Genomic DNA, 17,013 nt, shown 5'->3' on the forward strand with positions numbered 1-17,013 from the left:
ACTTATCAAGTAAACACAACTTTCAAGCAGAGATCACAATAATATGAAATGGAGCAAAAAAGCTGCTTAGAAAATTATTTATGACCTCCAGAAGACGTCGTCTGTGGAGCCAGAATTAAGTTTTTCTTCGTCTTTTCTGGACGTCGATTAAAGATGTGTTAAAGACTTAATTGTTGGATATTTAAAGACAGCCAGTATGGGGTTTTTTTTCTGAACGTTTTATAGATGTACACTACCGGTCAAAAGTTTGGGGTCACTTAGAAATTTCCATTGCACTCCATTATAGACAGAATACCAGCTGAGATCAGTTGCATTGGTTTTTTTAACCCGGTCAGCAGTTTTCATATTACATTATGTGCTGACATAATTGCAAAAGGATTCTCCAGTGTTTTCTCAGTTAGTTTTTTAAAATGATATCAGATTAGTAAACAGAATGTGCCTCTGGAACATTGGATAAATGGTTGCTGATAATGGGCAATGTAGATATTGCATTAAAGATCAGCCCCCCACTCAGATCAGCTGGTATTGTGTCTATAATGGAGTGGCATGGAAATTTGTAAGTGACCCCAAACTTTTGACCGGTAGTGTAGTTTAATGTCAATGAAAGACGTGTTAAAGACCCTAACTGATGTAGAAATCCAAGCTGTCACATTTGCATCCATCTTTTTTTTTAAACTTCAAAACAGTGGCAGTGAGTTGCTAAAAGCAAAGATAACAGTCCAATGTCTTCACTATCAGCTTTATTGAATGCCATGTGGCACGACCTGGCAGAGAGGGAGACAATAACCCGCAGATAATAAACAGCTGATTGGTAAAGTTAGTGACTAGCTGGTGAACCCAGTGGAGCATCAGGCAGCTAAAGAACCAGCTAATTTGTTCAGGAGTTGGTGTGGACCAAAACAGAACTACAAGGAGAGTGAATTTTGGACCTCATTTCATCAGGTGGACAAAAACAGGACTCGTAGTAATACAGTATGTCAATGTTGTTTACAGCTCGCTTCGCTGCCCCCAACTAGCCTAAATATGAAAGTCTACTGCCGGCTGACATTGTTATATGGACCTTGTTCAGATTTTCCTGCATCCTCAGCATCCCTTTTTCCAGGCAAGCTTTGCCACCTCGAGTATGGCATTCAGTAATGGTTGCCATGCAAATAACATGCATCGTAACCAGGACTATAATGTCAGTTATGTCGATTTTTGTGAATTTGCCACACACCTGGCAACGTGAACCATATTTAAGAATAACTCTGTGTGGTAAGTTTAATGATACATCCTTCTCTCCTCTTTTGGCTCCTCTACTCCTCATTTCCTCCACAGTCTCTCCTCTCTCCACTCTCCACCAAATTACCCAGCTGTCTTTGCAGGGCCGACAGGCAGCCGTTAATTAGCCAATCTCACGCTCCGTTAGCCATCCGGGGAGACAGAACGAGGTAGAGGAAGAATAGACGGCGAGATGGAGAGAGAGGGAGAGAAGGTGGGAGTGAATAGGGGAAAAGTAGAGGGAGCTAAACAGATTGTTAAAGTGAGCAAGAGTGGAAGAGTGTGAATAGAGGAGGCAGTAAATGGATGAAGAGTGGCTCGAGAACAGCATGCAAAGTTTCCTGAAGAGAGGGACGAGGAGAAGATAGAATGCAAAGCGCTGTTGGACCGAGAGGACGGACAGTTAAGAATATGAAGTGCTGAGGGGATGGGAGAGGATGACAGAAAGACTCCCTTAACGGTTTTTGGTGAACTAATAACAGCTGATCATATTATATTATATGACCGTGTGTCCCCAGTTTATTAAGCAGCAGTAATAAAGCTAGAGATGGATAGATAGATAGATAGATAGATAGATAGATACTTTACTCATCCCAGAGGAAATTTTAGGCATCCAGTAGCAAGACAACCATAACACAACAAACACAAATATACACATATATCATACATATACACACATACAGTATATCACACATACATACAAATAAAATTAAAAAATTAAAAATTACTTAAAGAAATGCAATGTCCATGATAGGGTTTTATTATTATTGTTGACTGTGTGTAGTCAAGATAGGGCAAAAGTGAACAGTGCAGGGATTGAACAGTGCAGTTGATCATGATCAAATATTGACTATGACTATAAAATATAAACATAATAATAACCTATAAACTGACTGACTGAATAAGAACATCATGTAACAGGGAATAAGTTATAAGATGTAAGATGTAGATGTTACGTATTAGGGCTAATATAGCCAATAAGAAAGTTGTACAGCAGTAGAATAAAGTAACAGTGTTTGGTGCAAACTCCCCATTTATGTTTGAGCAACATTTTCTCACTAACTTGAATCCAAGTGAATTTATAAAAATGATCAAATCTAATTTAGTTTTTCCAGTTATACACTAGAGAGATATATAGTTTTAAAAAAAATACCATTTTGCAGTTCTTCAAGTACAGAGACGTGATGGGGAAAAAAAACCATCTAGATAAAAGTTTCATGTTATTCAGTAGTCATTTTATTCATCTGTCATCAACAAAATCCTTTCTAGTATTCAGCGGCCTCTCGATGACTGCAACAAAAAAAAAAAATCAGGTGTTCAGCTGAAGCAAAAGAAGAGTCTTGACTGAAAACATCAAACACTGTCTCCCTATACTGTAGTGGAAAAACGAGAGCAAACGATGGCTAACCAAACATAAAGCGTGAGATGGAAGAGGGGCATAAAAGCAAGACTGGAAGAGAGGAGAAGAAAGGACAGTAAAACACAAATTGAAAATGTTGAGCAGATAGTCCTAAACAGCAGAGGCAGGGCCATCGTTTTCACTCCATTAGCTCTCCCAGTTAAACCAAAATGCAGCTTTAAAGGAATCCTCAGAAATGGCAGATTTCAGTGTGATCAGACTGGGAAGACGGCATTTTTTAACGACAATAGGACTGCACTCAGGGGCTTCTTCTGTTTCAGTTTATAGTGGAAGTCGATGAGAAACCCCAGGTGATTGTCACAAGGTCCAACAACAGGCTTTGATTACTATAGGTGTCAAAATGTCAAATGTTTAAAAAAAGAAGATAAAAAAAAAAAATAGATATAGCCGTGTTTATTTTACTTAAGCTATCTGATACCTGATATCTTTTTTTCACTCTTAACAAATTTACAATTTCAATGCTATTTTTTCCTTCAAATCTTTGTCCTCTAGTCACTATTCTATTCTGGGAATGAGGACCTGTCATTGTGTAGGGAAATCCACAGGGCACTCTCATTCATCTTATGCAACCAATCATACTCTTTCAGTTGTTCAAAACACATGTGTTTTTTTATGCCAAGGACCCCTGAACTTAAAGAGAGACGGAGCAGGGACGCCTCACTACATAGATTGTATAACATTGAGTTACGCGGCCCTACAATAATGTGGATGGCAGCCTAGAGCCTTTATACATAGCTTTTTTATGTTGCATACAATACTAAGTTTTGATGAGACCCGCTTCAGTTTTAACTCATGTATTCATTTCCTGTATTCAGAGGGCATCTGCAAGTTAAACATGCCAGGTATCAAATAAAAATTTGCATTCATTTACTGGAGGTCTTATTAAGCATGCAGCGAGTAAGAGGGGACTTTGCTTCCCAGTGGCTTTTTGTTTCTGTGAGGCTAAATAGTGTTTTTATAGTGTTTAGTATTCCTCTCAACCAGTGCTGTCCTGTTTTATGGAGCAGAGAACACAGATTAATTAGAAGCACTGGTGGTAATTGTCAGTTGTGTGTGTGTCTGTGTGTGTGTGTGTGTGGTACGCTTTGGACTCTCCTCAAGGGATTAATCCAGAGAAATCCAATCAGACTGTCTTCATTTCCACAGACAGCCATTTTAGTTTAATTAGCCCAGACCGGAGCCAGATATTCTATTAGAGATACACTGAAGTTCCTCCTCAGCCATCCAGCCACCGGGATCTCCCTTCCTTCTGCTTGTTGAAGCTGCTTCACCCCCTAAAACGGCGCTACTGGTATTGATGCTAACATCTTTCTGACGTTCTGACCATCAGCTGGCTGCTCAGCTCATTACACCTGCACAAACTTTCATTTTTCCTGCGGTTATTGAACATGACCAATTCAAACTTAGTAGAAGTCTTGTGATATTATGTATTTGTTCCTCTTGTCAACAAATCCCACGAAAACACCACCTGTTAGCCTGATGTAGCTTATTCCTCTGGGCCATAGCTAGCTGGTTTGTTGAATCCAATTTCTCACAGAATTAGATTTTTGTATAAGTGCAAAGGCCCAGACGTTTTTCTTTTATGGAACGTTTTATGGAACGTTGATTGATTGATTGAGTTTATTCAGTAACGCACCCTTCAAGCATTATTCAGGATTCATAAAAGCAGACAACAATGTTGCTTTCTACTAATTGCCTGGTTGTGACCCCACTGCAATTACCTGGGATTACCATGGACGGGAGAGCCTCACAGCTTGTAATGCCTATTTCCCTCACACGACTTTAGCGCTGATGTTCCACTCCCTGACAGTTTTTGGAGCTCCCCTACAGAAGCCCAAGCCTGGAAATCCAGGCCCAATCCAAAAGATCAAGGGTCTGGCATCGAGTAATGAAAGTCGGCCGTCTCGTGGGGCGGCACCAAGCGTGCATTTGAAAATCTCACTGCACGCAAATGGATAACACTACGACCAATCACAACAACACGGGGTGACGTATCCAGAGCCCCATACGCTTAGCTACCAGCGGAGCTAACTGGTAGATTAAACTGTGGTCATCTGTTTAGCTCGCCTCTGGCCCCGCCTACATCAGATACAGCGATGTGATTGGTGCCGCTCGGCTACAAGGGCATTGTTAATGAGCAGCATTACTCGATGCAAATTCAAATTGTGCTTTCTCTCTGGATTTCCAAGGTACAAAAGCCCCAGATTAGAGGCAAATTGGCCTGCTAACCAGTTTCCCTCCAAGGTATTTTGTGTGTCTTTGCGGTCTGGATGCAACAAATCATGGAAATGGGAATAACAGCGCAATCGCTGGACAGTGTCTCCTCCAAATCATTCATGATGTTGCACTCAGTTGTACGCACGGGAAGTGACGGAAGTAGATTTTGAAGTTACTGAGGCCTGTTTAGGTTGTGATGTTCAGTGTCATATATTGTGGACCAATGATGACCCCACATTCACGTGACAAGGGGCCTTCTTGATTTTGTGTTTATCAAAAAAACCACAAGCCTCTGATCCCCCTTTAGTGCATGCTCGATATTCTGTTTACATGCACATACATTGTGGAAATGGTTGCATCTGCTTATGTAACACACTTTTCTGTTCCCTCTGTGTATACAGGGTAGCTGTGCAGTATAGCAGTGTAAACTATAGCTTATCAAGTGTGGGGGGGACGGGGGGGTCAGAGTCTGCATTCAACAGAGGAACAGCTGTGGGAAAGAAGCTGTGCGTCAGCCTGCTGGTGGGGGATCAAATACTCCTCTCGCACCTCCCATGAAGGGGTGGGGCGGGTGGGGGGGGGGGGGGGGGGGTCTCTGGTGATACCATGTGCTCTCCAAAGCTTGAGATGTGTCCACATTGCTGAGGGCCTCTTGCTGTTGATTTCTGGCTATGTGATAAACAAAATAAGCTCCTCAGTCACTAAGTATTTTCAAATCCCATTTCCCTCCCTCCTTCCCTCTCCACGTTCTCCGTCCTCTCTGCCGTCAAGAACAAAGAAAGTAAAGGATGCAGGCTAACTGTGAGAAAGCGGAGGCTTTCTAATTATAGCTCCGTTCCTCAAAGACGGGTGGCGTCTCTGAAACAAGCAACCAGAGTTCACGCGTCAGTCCTGCCGAATTATGCAAAATGTGTCTTTGATCATTAACGGCGATGTCAGACACCAACCCGGTGTTATCAGAGAAACACACACATCTTTTAACTGTCAGCAAGGCAGTTTTTAAATGATGCCATTATACAAGAATATAGTCCTTAGGATTAAAATAGTTATAGTCATACATCCTGTCAATACAAAGCATCATATTCAAATGAAAACGCAACTTTACCAACAATGCAGAGAATAAAATTCAAAAGTCTATTAATAGATAACTTTGGTTTATTGCAGTTGTTTACTTATGTTATCACTAGTGCTGTCAGTGTAATACGTTATTAACGGCGTTAACGCAAACCCATTTTAATGGCGTCAATTTTTTTTATCGCAAGATTAACGTTTTTTTTTTGGGCCTAGGAAACTTTGCAGTTTTTTTTCCACATGCTGTTGCAACAACTAGTAATGTTAGTAAAACCACAACACCACACCGGATCTAGCTAGACCGGAAACAAAACAACGGGCACGCCCAACACACTTGGGTTTTGAATGGATGGCAAGCGCAAGATTAATTGTGAGTTAACTATGACATTAGTGCAATTGATCGCAATTAAATATTTTAATTGTTTAACAGAGATGAGGGACTGAGATCTTGGAACATGACTGCTAGGATAACAGGTTGTAAACAAGCAAACCGTTGCATTGAAATCATTTGAACTATGCTCCACAAGTCAGTCAATTGATAAGTTAATCTACAAGAACATTATTGGCAACTGTTGTCATAAAGTTTTAATTTTAATATTGTCTCTGTGAAAAATATAGATGGGTATTCATTGAACTTTTTGCAACAAAGTGTGATAAGCAACACTGGTAGATTTTAGTGATGAAAGACATACTGTCAACTATGTTGACAGTATGTCTTTCAATATGTTCCTTCCTTTGAACTTTTCCTGTTGTAATCCATCTTGTCCATCACTCACAACTGCCAGTGGACAGGACATTCAGGACGTGATCCTCACATCAGGTCACATTGAGTCCACATCCCGAGAGATCATCATTCTTATCATACCCATCCTTCATCTAGCCCATGAACTCGGCCTGCTTTTCTTTAAGTGAAGCACGTAAAGATAGGAGTCCTGACTGACAGATGGGTCTGGTTTGTTGGACGGGTCCTTACTGGGAGAAAAGCCTTCAACCCGCCCATGCAGAGGGTCTCAGTGAAGGCTCACGCTGAGGCAAAGCCTCATATGTGGACAATATGTCTGTCAAGAAAACAGATTGAAATGCTTCTTCTTAACCCTAAATGGTGTCAATGTTTGAAGCAAAAAATGGTTAGTGAAAATCAAGAGTTCAAGACCTCTGTCTCCAAGAGCGACGATGGCAACGACGGGTAACATTTCACCAGTCTTCTATCATAATCCACAGTCACCATGAAGACACAATGAAATGACATATTTACTTGCTTAAAAAGATTTATTATTACCTAGAGCAAAAGTGTGGGAGAGTTATTTCCATTTTAATCCAAGCGTCTTGTCTTTAGGTTGTTGTTTTTGTCCGGCCAACAGTCCAAAAGCTAATTTAATGTAATGTAAGAGAAGGACAAAGTAGCTAGAACCATCAGATGTTCGCCATTTCTGCCTCAAAATTGCCTTCAAATGATTTCAGTCAGACAACTCAATTTTGAAATGTTTATTATAACAGGAGAACGTTTGTTGTTTGGCGGCCCTTCTCCGACCTCATCACTCCCCGCAGATTTCGTTTGCATGAGATATTGGGGAGTGATGATGAAGTAGTTCCCCCCCCCCCTCGGCCGGAGCTTGCAGGTGGATGCCGGGGCTGAATGAGCAGGCAGCGATACCGGTGCAGGGCAGCAGCAGCGTTGACAAGCAGACATGAGGAAATTGTGCAGCTTAAATAGACCACCAAATTGATGGGTGTGTTTGGTAAATGATACGGAGAGTGATGCATGTCACACGCGTGTATTCAGCGGGGCAGTTCGAGTTGACTATCATAATAGTTACCAATTCATTTTCTGTCTGTCGATTTAATCGCGGTTGAAGACATACATGACCAACTGGGTTCTGTGTGTGTGTGTGTGTGGGTGTGTGTAAGGGGGTCAGTTGCCCCATTCACCCCCTTCACTCTGTGTCATCTCCTGTTTCCTCCTCTCTGGGTGGATGGAGCGCTGGGCTACTTTACTTTGTGCAAAAAAAAAAAAAAAAAATGCTGCCCCCTCTCCACACTGTCCTAATGCATCTTCATCACCACCATCCTCGTCACTGTCAATTTAGTCAGATTTAACCATGTGGAGGGAAGCTCTTTATGATTTCTAGTGGCGATTAGGAGCCGAGGTACTTTCCATTTGAGAACTTGATTAGTTCCAAAATTTACCTTAGAAATCTGAAATATTGGCGTTATTTCTGTCTACATTTTAAACACTGACACTAATGCACGATTATGTCGTAATATGCATCTACTTAAGTACAAATATTATCCAATAATACATGGCTTAAATTGAACAGCAACAATGTTTTTATAATAAATCATGCAGCAGTTAAAATGACGTATAAATGATGGCCGGGTCGGAACAGTGGGGAGAGCAGGCGCACGCACACGTGGAGGATTTTGCCTCAACGCAGAGGTCCAGGGTTCGAGTCCGTCCTGTGACAATTTCCTGCATGTCTTCCCCCTCTCTATCCCTCCTTTGTCACCTAGCTGTCTTGTCCATTAAAGGCGGAAAAAGCCAAAAAAGCTCTTAAAAAAAAAAAAAAAAGACTTGTAAATAGAAATATATTTTATTTACTAAGTGGATGTACTTATCAGTGCACTGTAGGTCTACTTATAAAATTATGCACTAGAAATAAAAACAAATTACATCAAATCTGACTAGTGCAAGGACATTTCAAGAAAGTTTTGTCGAGGAAGAGTCCGAGGTCACCTAAAATAATCACCTTGAGACGGGGAATACCTACAGCAGAACGTAATAACAACTGGGCCAATAGGCACCAAGATATCTCGCTCTGGAGTCAGGACTTCAGTGGTAAAGTTTTCAGATAACGATCAATATAAAGACCACAGGACGCTAAACTGAAACCACGGCTAGTGGTATTGCTGCTGCTGCTGCTACTACCACTGAGTTTTAATGATGTAGTACTTGAATATTAAAACCATTAGGGGAGAGAGAAATTGAGATGTGATTCATTACTCTGCTGTGGGTGAGTTCACCCCTCTCCTCCTCTCCTCGCTCTTTCTCTTCATTATGTTCCCTTCTTTCTTCCTCCTCATTTCTCCAGCTCTCATTGTTGACTCTTTTTTTTTTTTTTTTTTTTTTTTTTTTTGCCGTAATTGTTTTCATTATTTTTTTTTTCATGTTGTTGTTCGCAAATGTACTTTTTTTTTTTTTCATCTGTATCCTCTATTTGTCTCCTAAATGACAGAGGATGACTCAGGCTGAATGGGGCTTTTATTGTGCGTGCGTGCATCACTTCCAACATGTTTTCATCATCAAGAAGCCTGCGCGTGCGTGCGTGCGTGCGTGCGTGTGTGCGTGCGTGTGTGCGTGTGTGTGGGAGGTACAGTACTGATAGTCCCTCTCTCCCTGACAGACTAATGACTAGTTTGTGCTTTTCTGTCTCTCTCTCTCCCTCTTTCTCTCTCTCTCCCTCTTTCTCTCTCTCTACATCTTGCTCGCCCTGCTTTTCCATAGATTACATCTATTCTCACAAATTCTCTCTTGTCTCTGTTTTCTTTCTTTTTTCATCACTATCCTCCTTTTTCTGTCGCGTGTCCTACGCTCTACCTTTTATTTAAATCTTTTTTTGCACTAGAAGGAACAGCAGCCGGTTGTGTGTTTTTAAATGTGGTGATAATGGAGTCGTTCTCCTGTTTTTTTTTAATCTGTTATCCTCTTATCTTCTGTAGTCATCCTAGTAAAATCGGGGCTGCATTGTAAATCCATCCAAAAAATAACACTCCCTCCCTCCATCTCCGTATTGTAATAAGTACAGTAACTCTTCTCTGTTTATACTTGCAGTCACATCACATGTGAAAACGTGTTAATGCAACATCAGTCATTCTGTGTAAGGTGGTTTAAGTGCTCTAAATGACACAGTAAGTAGTTTACCATTTCTAATTGCAGGCAGGCTATTACTAAAGTAAATGTTAGCTTAAGATGGTTACAAACAGACTCGACGAAATGGGCGCTTGCGCTTCCAGGAAAAACTGCGCCTCCTCAGTGATGATGTAATCCTGCACAAGTGGGAGCAACTGAAAAGTTCAACCGATGAAGTTATGGCAACTCTTTCAACAGGCGTCCCCTTTCTACCCGTCCAATCAAACTGCCCTGTAACAAACAGCCCCGTGGTTCACAATGAAGGTTGACCCCCTTACTGACTTTGAATATATTTCATTAAGGAAGTGATGATACCTTGTCATGGGATTTAAAAATGGAAAATGTGTCTCTAATATCCCTTTTATAATTGACGCAGGTGTCCTCGGTGATGGTACTGATCGCCTTTATACACTCCTAACTTTGGACTATAGGATATATGAATAACACACGTGCAGTTTACAGTGATAACGGTGGCAGGTTGCGTCCTTGATTTCACACAGAGTTGGACCAAGGCATATTTTTCATTTCCAGCCGACTAGCGCTACCCAGCTGACTCGTTTTGAGCGGACTCGTTTTTGAATGTTTTTAGAATTTTTTATGTAAAACAACGCGGTTGCACATTCCACAGGTACATCTTTTCACCATCTTTACGCTGCATTTGTAGATTGTAACATATAGTGTAACTAAAGGCACTGGGCAGCTGAAAATATGGAAAGATGTCAAAGGGCATCCATCGCCCAGCTGTGATTGGTGCTTTGACGAAAAGAGGTGGTGCTTAGGATTGATTGATTGATTGATTGATTATTTCTGCATTTTATAGACTTTTGGTTTGTTTTCAAACCTATAACAGCTTTACTTAAACTGCTCGCCTCTTCTCTCTCTCCTCTCTCTCTCTCTCTCTCTCTCTCTCTCTCTCTCTCTCTCTCTCTCTCTCTCTCTCTCTCTCTCTCTCTCTCTCTCTCTCTCTCTCTCCTCTCTCTCTCTCTCTCTCCTCTCTCTCTCTCTCTCAGATGACCTGGCCTATGAGGTGCACTGGTTTTTCACCAGGCTGCGCGGCGGAGAGACGACGACCGAGGTGGCCAGCGTCGACCGCTTCGGCGTTGTGACGAAAGACGTTCGCAACTCATCCAGTGACATTTCAATAGAGCGCAAAGACACACACACCTACATGTTGAACATCCATGGCACTCAGGACAGGTGAGCGCAGTTATGGGTAAACAGGGGTGGGTCCTTGGCAAACATGCTTTCTTCTTCACAAAAGCATTTTATATGAGACTTACTATGTGTTTGCGTGTGCTCTGTGGTTCCCAGTGACAGTGGGGAGTATCACTGTGTCGCCACCCCCTGGTACCTGTCGGCCTCAACGGGAGCCTGGACTCAAGCCGGAGGGCTGACATCCCCTCGAGTCTTCCTTACAGTCCGATTTGCTGGTGGGATAACCGCTTCATTTTAAAACTAATGTCTACTTTAATCCTCAAGTGAATATGCTGTCTGTCTTGGGCAGGGTGCCCGCGGGGTCTTAAAAAGTCTAAAAAAAAAAAGTAACATTTCAAAATCCAAATTTTATGCCTTTAAAAGTCTTAAATTTTAATATTGTGTTCTAGGTCTTCAATAATTTTAAACGAGTCTTAATTTCCCTACTTCCATGTAACGCTACCCATAGGTTTTTTTATTCTGTGGTGTTGTAGTTCTTTCTTTCACTCATCCAAATGTAATTGGCTGGAAATTGTCAGATTATAATTCTATTTGAATAAGTTTATTAACTTTGCAAGTACTTTTGTGACCCTGCATCTCGTTGTACTTTTATGTTGTGATATTGGTCTTAAATTTCATTCATAAAGGTCTTTAAAAAGGCTGAAATTGAACCTGTTGAAACCTGCAGAGACCCTGTTTGACATTATTTGCTCCTATTAAACACCAAAGCTCTCTTTGTCTCTCCTTCTGCAGTGTGGGACTCCCTCAAGTTACCTCTCTTATACGGAGTAGCAGCCTCAATAGGTAACCGAACCACCATGCATGCATGCATGTGTGTGTGTGTGTGTGTGTGTGTATGGTGAAATGCCAGGTGTTGGCTTAAGCCTACTAATTTAGATATTGCTATTCAATATTTCTGTTTTACATAGAAAAAAACTTAAATAAGGGCTGTTCAGTATACTGTTCCATGTTGAATATATTGTGTGTATTGTGTGGACATTTTGTAAACAATAGCACAACTGAACGTTATCTATTTGTTGCTGTTGCCATAGACCACTATCATGATAAACTATTATGGCCTATTTTTTTAAGCTTTTTTTTTACTGAAATGTTGAGGTAAATGTCTAGATGATCAAAATATCGAAGATCAAACCGAGTTTCTAGCCAAGAGCAGCAGCAGAATTGTAAAAGTGCTGTCAGCGCGGACATCCTCTCAGAGACGGCTGGCTGACAGACGAGAGGGAACTCTTGGCGCTTGACTGGCTGCCAGTGCTGAGCTCATGCTTATTTTAGGACACATATATGATAGCTGGGATTGTTATTGCACAGTGGATTTAAATAAGACAAGAATCTGAATTTGTTTAGGCTTAATATAGCCAATACCAACCACTAAAATATGCCTTAATTGGCACTGATACCGATCTTGTAAAAAGGCTCCTTAGTTGCTATTCGTAAGGAAAGTCTTTATTTAGAGGCATCTATAGTTGACTATAGTTGAGTAGAAGGAGTAGTAGTAGTTGTAAATGTGCTGTATTTATATAGCGCTTTTCTAGTCTTAACGACTACTCAAAGCGCTTTTATATCATACAGGAAACATTCACCATTCACACACATTCAGACACTGTGGCCGAGGCTGCCGCACAAGGTGCCACCTGCTCATCAGATAAACATTCACACACATTTATACTCCGATGCGCAGCACCGGGGGTAACTCGGGGTTCAGTGTCTTGCCCAAGGACACTTCGACGTGGGACTGCAGGGTCAACCTTGCAATTGGCAGGCAACCGCTCTACCACTGAGCCACAGCCGCCCGGTAGCAGTAGCTAGCCTAAAAAAAAGCCAGACCCACATAAAGAACTCACCATAGGCAGGGCTCAATCCGAGGGGCGGGATAAATGATTCTTTCAAGTTTCCTCTATTGCGACAACCAATCAGAGCAACACCGGTTGATAGATTCAACTTTTGCCGTATCCGGTCGGCAAAACTCAGACCAAATCTTCCTTTTTTTAAGAATGACTTCACTGCTTAAGTCTTCCAAAGCCCATTTGAAAGGCCGCTGTTCGCCAGCAGCAGCAGCAGCAGCCATCTTCTTTGTTTTAAAGTAGCAGGTAATTCACGCAGAACCGGCGCTACTCTGCCATCCTTATGTTAAGCCCGCCCACCAACTCTACACACGATGTGATTGGCCTGACCAGATTTCGTTTTTTCCTGCTCACAAGCCAACGTAGAGTTGCTCAACTGACCCTAGCTGGAAATTACATTTGCTGCCGCTAGGTTGCGTCTAGACTTCTAGGCTAACTGGTAGCTGTAATAGCCTGGAATATTGATTCTATTACCACTTTTATTGAGTGAATGAAGTTGCCGAAAGGTTTTGTTTGGCTGCATTCCCAAACATTTAGCCCTGCACACTTCACCCCAAAAGTTACTGAGCCATTAGAAAAGTTCCTGCGGTGGACAGGCTCACAGTACTACCTGTAGAAGTATTAAAAACCTAATTCATGCGGTTGTCAACATGGTAAAAGCTCTTCTGCCAGTAGTAGTATTGGGAGAAATAGAATGTATGAGTAAGATTAGTAGTAGTAGTAGTGTTGGTAATATATTGTGTTTTTTTTTAAATTATTTTTAACCTTTTTGTGTGTCTCCAGGTGTGGGCCTCTTCTCTCTGGTCCTAGGTCTGGTTTGCGCCCAGTGCTGCTGCCGCAACACCACACACACTCCGCGCTCCCGCAACAAACTCATGGACCTGGAGATGGACTGACAAACACTTTCCCCCGCACCCACACACTGCAGCGCTCACAGGAAACACCACACACACAACAGACACACGCCCATAGACGATTTCTGGGACACCCAGTTGTTTCCATGCGAAGGACGTTGGGAGTAAAACGACACATCGCCTTGGAAACCGAAGCCTGACTCGTCAATCGCAGTGCTTTGGGGGGGGTGCTCGGGGTTTCTTCGGCTCTGCAGTGGTGGAGCAGGGGAACGCACCAATGAGACTTGTTTTTCTATGGAGATCCATTAATATCTGCGGAGCTTCCAGTGATTTTTTTTTTTTTTTTTTTTTCTTTTTTTTTACCCAAGAAACTCAAGAGTTTAATTTGTGTGGAACAGGATGCTTCTGAGACATCACTGCCACTTGGGAATAAAAGGACCACTAAAGGATAACAGATGAAGCTCTCAGGCTGGACTACTGTTTTTTTTCTGACGCCAAGGCTACCTGCAAAGAACAACCAGGCACACAAGCGTATCCCCGTATGGATTTTCCTTTTTTGGGGAAATTCAAGCCTTGGAGAGACGGAAGTGGCATTTCAGCTGCGTGCCTGCGCCTCGACATATCCCTGTTAGGTCACTAAAGTTGTTTTGTATGTGCAGAGTTTAGGCGGTTTAGGCAGCCTGAGACTTATTCCTGTAGTAAGTCACGTCCATGTGGGCCGCAGAGGTCCTAGAAAACACAAAAGTGGTGCTCCGCGTGCTTTCCACACCAGAGGTATTGCACTTCCATCCCAGAGTATTCCTACCTTAACCGAAAGATTTTTAATTCTCCACTCTAGTTTTTTGAAAAATTTAAGACATTTTAAAATCAGAGACATTTTTAAGCTTTACAATGACATATGCAGTTAGTGTGTTTGTGTGTGAGATATATACTGTACGTGGTGCAAATATTTGAACTAACAGAGGCGTGCTGGGTTCATATCGCCAGGTCAACACTTGAACTGCCACTAGAAGTGGTGACAGCAAGCACTCTTCTTTTTATAGATATTCAGAAATGTATCCTGCTGTTGTTTTACCAGAGTCTCGTGTGTGTTAGTGCGAGTGCTGTGCTACAGTATGTGAGACAGAGTTGCATGTACTGTTTTTTTTTTTTTTTTATAAGGACAGACTGATGTCATTCAGGAGCAACACAAGCCTTTTCCTGGGTTCCATTTTTCATGACACATCCAGGTATTTAAACCTAGCCGTCACTAATCTAGACTCTCATGTGTTCATGTGAGCGACATGACTCTGTGTGGGCACTGGTGCAAGGAAATCGATGACTTTTGAACAATCATGCATGATTCTCAGTTTTGGTTTTTTAAAGGAATAGTGAAACATTTTGGAAAATGCGCGTATTCGCTTTGTTTCCAATATGGGAAGATCTCATATCAGTGCATTTAAGTAAGGAGCTGGAGTCAGGATGTGGTTAGCCTAGCTTAGCATAAAGACAGGAAACAAGGGACACAGCTAGACCAGATCTGTCCAAAGTGAATAAAAAACACCCACCAGCACCGTTAAAGCTCAAGAATAACATATTGTAGGTTGTATTTATAGACGAATAAAAATGTTGAAACCCGTTAAACGCTTTGAAATTAAACGCTGTAACAATTTCTTGCCTGGGCAGAGGAATAAACTGCTCTTTAAGAAAAAGTTCTAGCATGTACAACAACATTGCAATTTATATACAGATTAAAACAACCAGAGAAAACATGTTAGAGGTGCTGGTAGTCCTTTTTATGAATTTGAGCGTTTTCTATTCAGTCTTTACGCTAAGCTAAGCTAACCATGTTCTAAATCTTCTTATCTGTCTCTGAAAAAGGAAGCAAATAAGCTTATTTCCTAAAATGTTGAACTATTTTAATCACCACATGATTTCAATGAGTTTAAGGGGCAGTTAACATTTCCCAATTATCACTTTTGGTTCAGCCAAGTGAGCAGTTCCCCTTTTTCTCGTTCAAAGCTAAAAACATTCAGAAAGTGTCAGACTGTTCCTTAGCTGTCGCTTACTAGCCAAAAAAAACTTTCAGTAAATTGGTTTTCAGAGATTTGAACTGCAACACTAGATATGGCCCTTTTCCAACTGAGTTTCAGTGAAAAGTTTCACCAGGCACTTAACAGCCAAAACTGAAAAACAAAAAAAAGAAATGTCTGTAGAACATAAACGCGACCAGCTGATTAGGAAAGAAAGCTGTTCCCAACTGACATCTGTGGAGTCTCTTTGGTGTTTATATAGCAAACCAATGAATTGTTGTATCACGTTGACTGGCTGTGTGAACGCACACTCCCAGTTCCAGCAAACACAAAGTGAGGACGTGTGTGTGTGTCCAAACCCAGCAGGATCCAAACAGACCTGTTAGGTTTGGAATATAAAAGTGCCAGGCTGTGTTTCCTCCTCTACCGGCTTGGCTTGGACAGGGCTTTGTTTGATGTTTTTAAATAGTTTTTTTCTTAAAAAGGTATTTTAAGCGGCTATTTGAACTTTATGAGCGGTATCGGGCTGTAGCCAGGCCACTGCTCGTGTGAAGCTGTGTTCGGGACATATTTTTCACCCTCAGAGCTAAAACACTCCAAGTTGAGATTGAAATAAGGGGTGTTTGGTGTGGGATGTTACAGTACAGTATTCATACAGTGATCCGTCGCCCACTGAGATCTGACTTTGTGCACAAAACTGCCTCAAATTCGGCCTTGGCCAGGCAGCCTTGAGGAGCTTGAACTATTATCCAATCAGAACACAGTGCCCAAACCCATAAAGATTTCAGATTGATGATGCTCAATCGGTTTAAATTCATAAACGCCATCAGCCATAGGAAACAACCAAAACAACAAAGTGATATGTTCCTTCAGTTAAAACCCCACTTTGAGAAATATTGATGAAATGTGTCTGTTATACATCTCCTTAAACCAACTCCACAGGTCTGTGTGTGTGTGCGCCTCTCTGTGTCAGAGCTGTTGCGGTATTCCAAATGGGTTTTACCACTATCATTAACACGCATGCATTCACACAGGTGATCAATAGGGCTCCGTGCCAAATGCTCTTAACAGTAAACACACATGTACACACACCTACACACTTACACGTACACACACACACACACAGCATTGACACACACCACTGAACATGTCACTGCGAGAATTCCCCAGTGTCCTTTTTACTTTTTATTTTTTATTTTATCGCGATGCGTACGAT

General features: G+C 41.7%; 1 protein-coding gene across 1 annotated transcript in view; it reads left to right on the plus strand.

The window, feature by feature from the left end:
• The window catches only part of ptgfrnb (prostaglandin F2 receptor inhibitor b), a 56,253-nt gene extending 39,982 nt beyond the window's left edge, over window positions 1–16,271 (plus strand). The window contains exons 12-15 of the mRNA XM_032505988.1: window positions 10,886–11,072; window positions 11,187–11,305; window positions 11,823–11,873; window positions 13,715–16,271. Of these exons, the coding sequence (XP_032361879.1) occupies window positions 10,886–11,072; window positions 11,187–11,305; window positions 11,823–11,873; window positions 13,715–13,827 (470 nt within the window). The 3' untranslated portion in view covers window positions 13,828–16,271. The remainder of the gene's footprint in view (window positions 1–10,885; window positions 11,073–11,186; window positions 11,306–11,822; window positions 11,874–13,714) is intronic.
• The last annotated feature ends 742 nt before the right edge of the window (window positions 16,272–17,013 follow it).

The sequence above is a fragment of the Etheostoma spectabile genome, chromosome 24 (assembly GCF_008692095.1).
Source record: "Etheostoma spectabile isolate EspeVRDwgs_2016 chromosome 24, UIUC_Espe_1.0, whole genome shotgun sequence".
In the NCBI taxonomy this organism is placed as follows: Eukaryota; Metazoa; Chordata; class Actinopteri; order Perciformes; family Percidae; genus Etheostoma; species Etheostoma spectabile.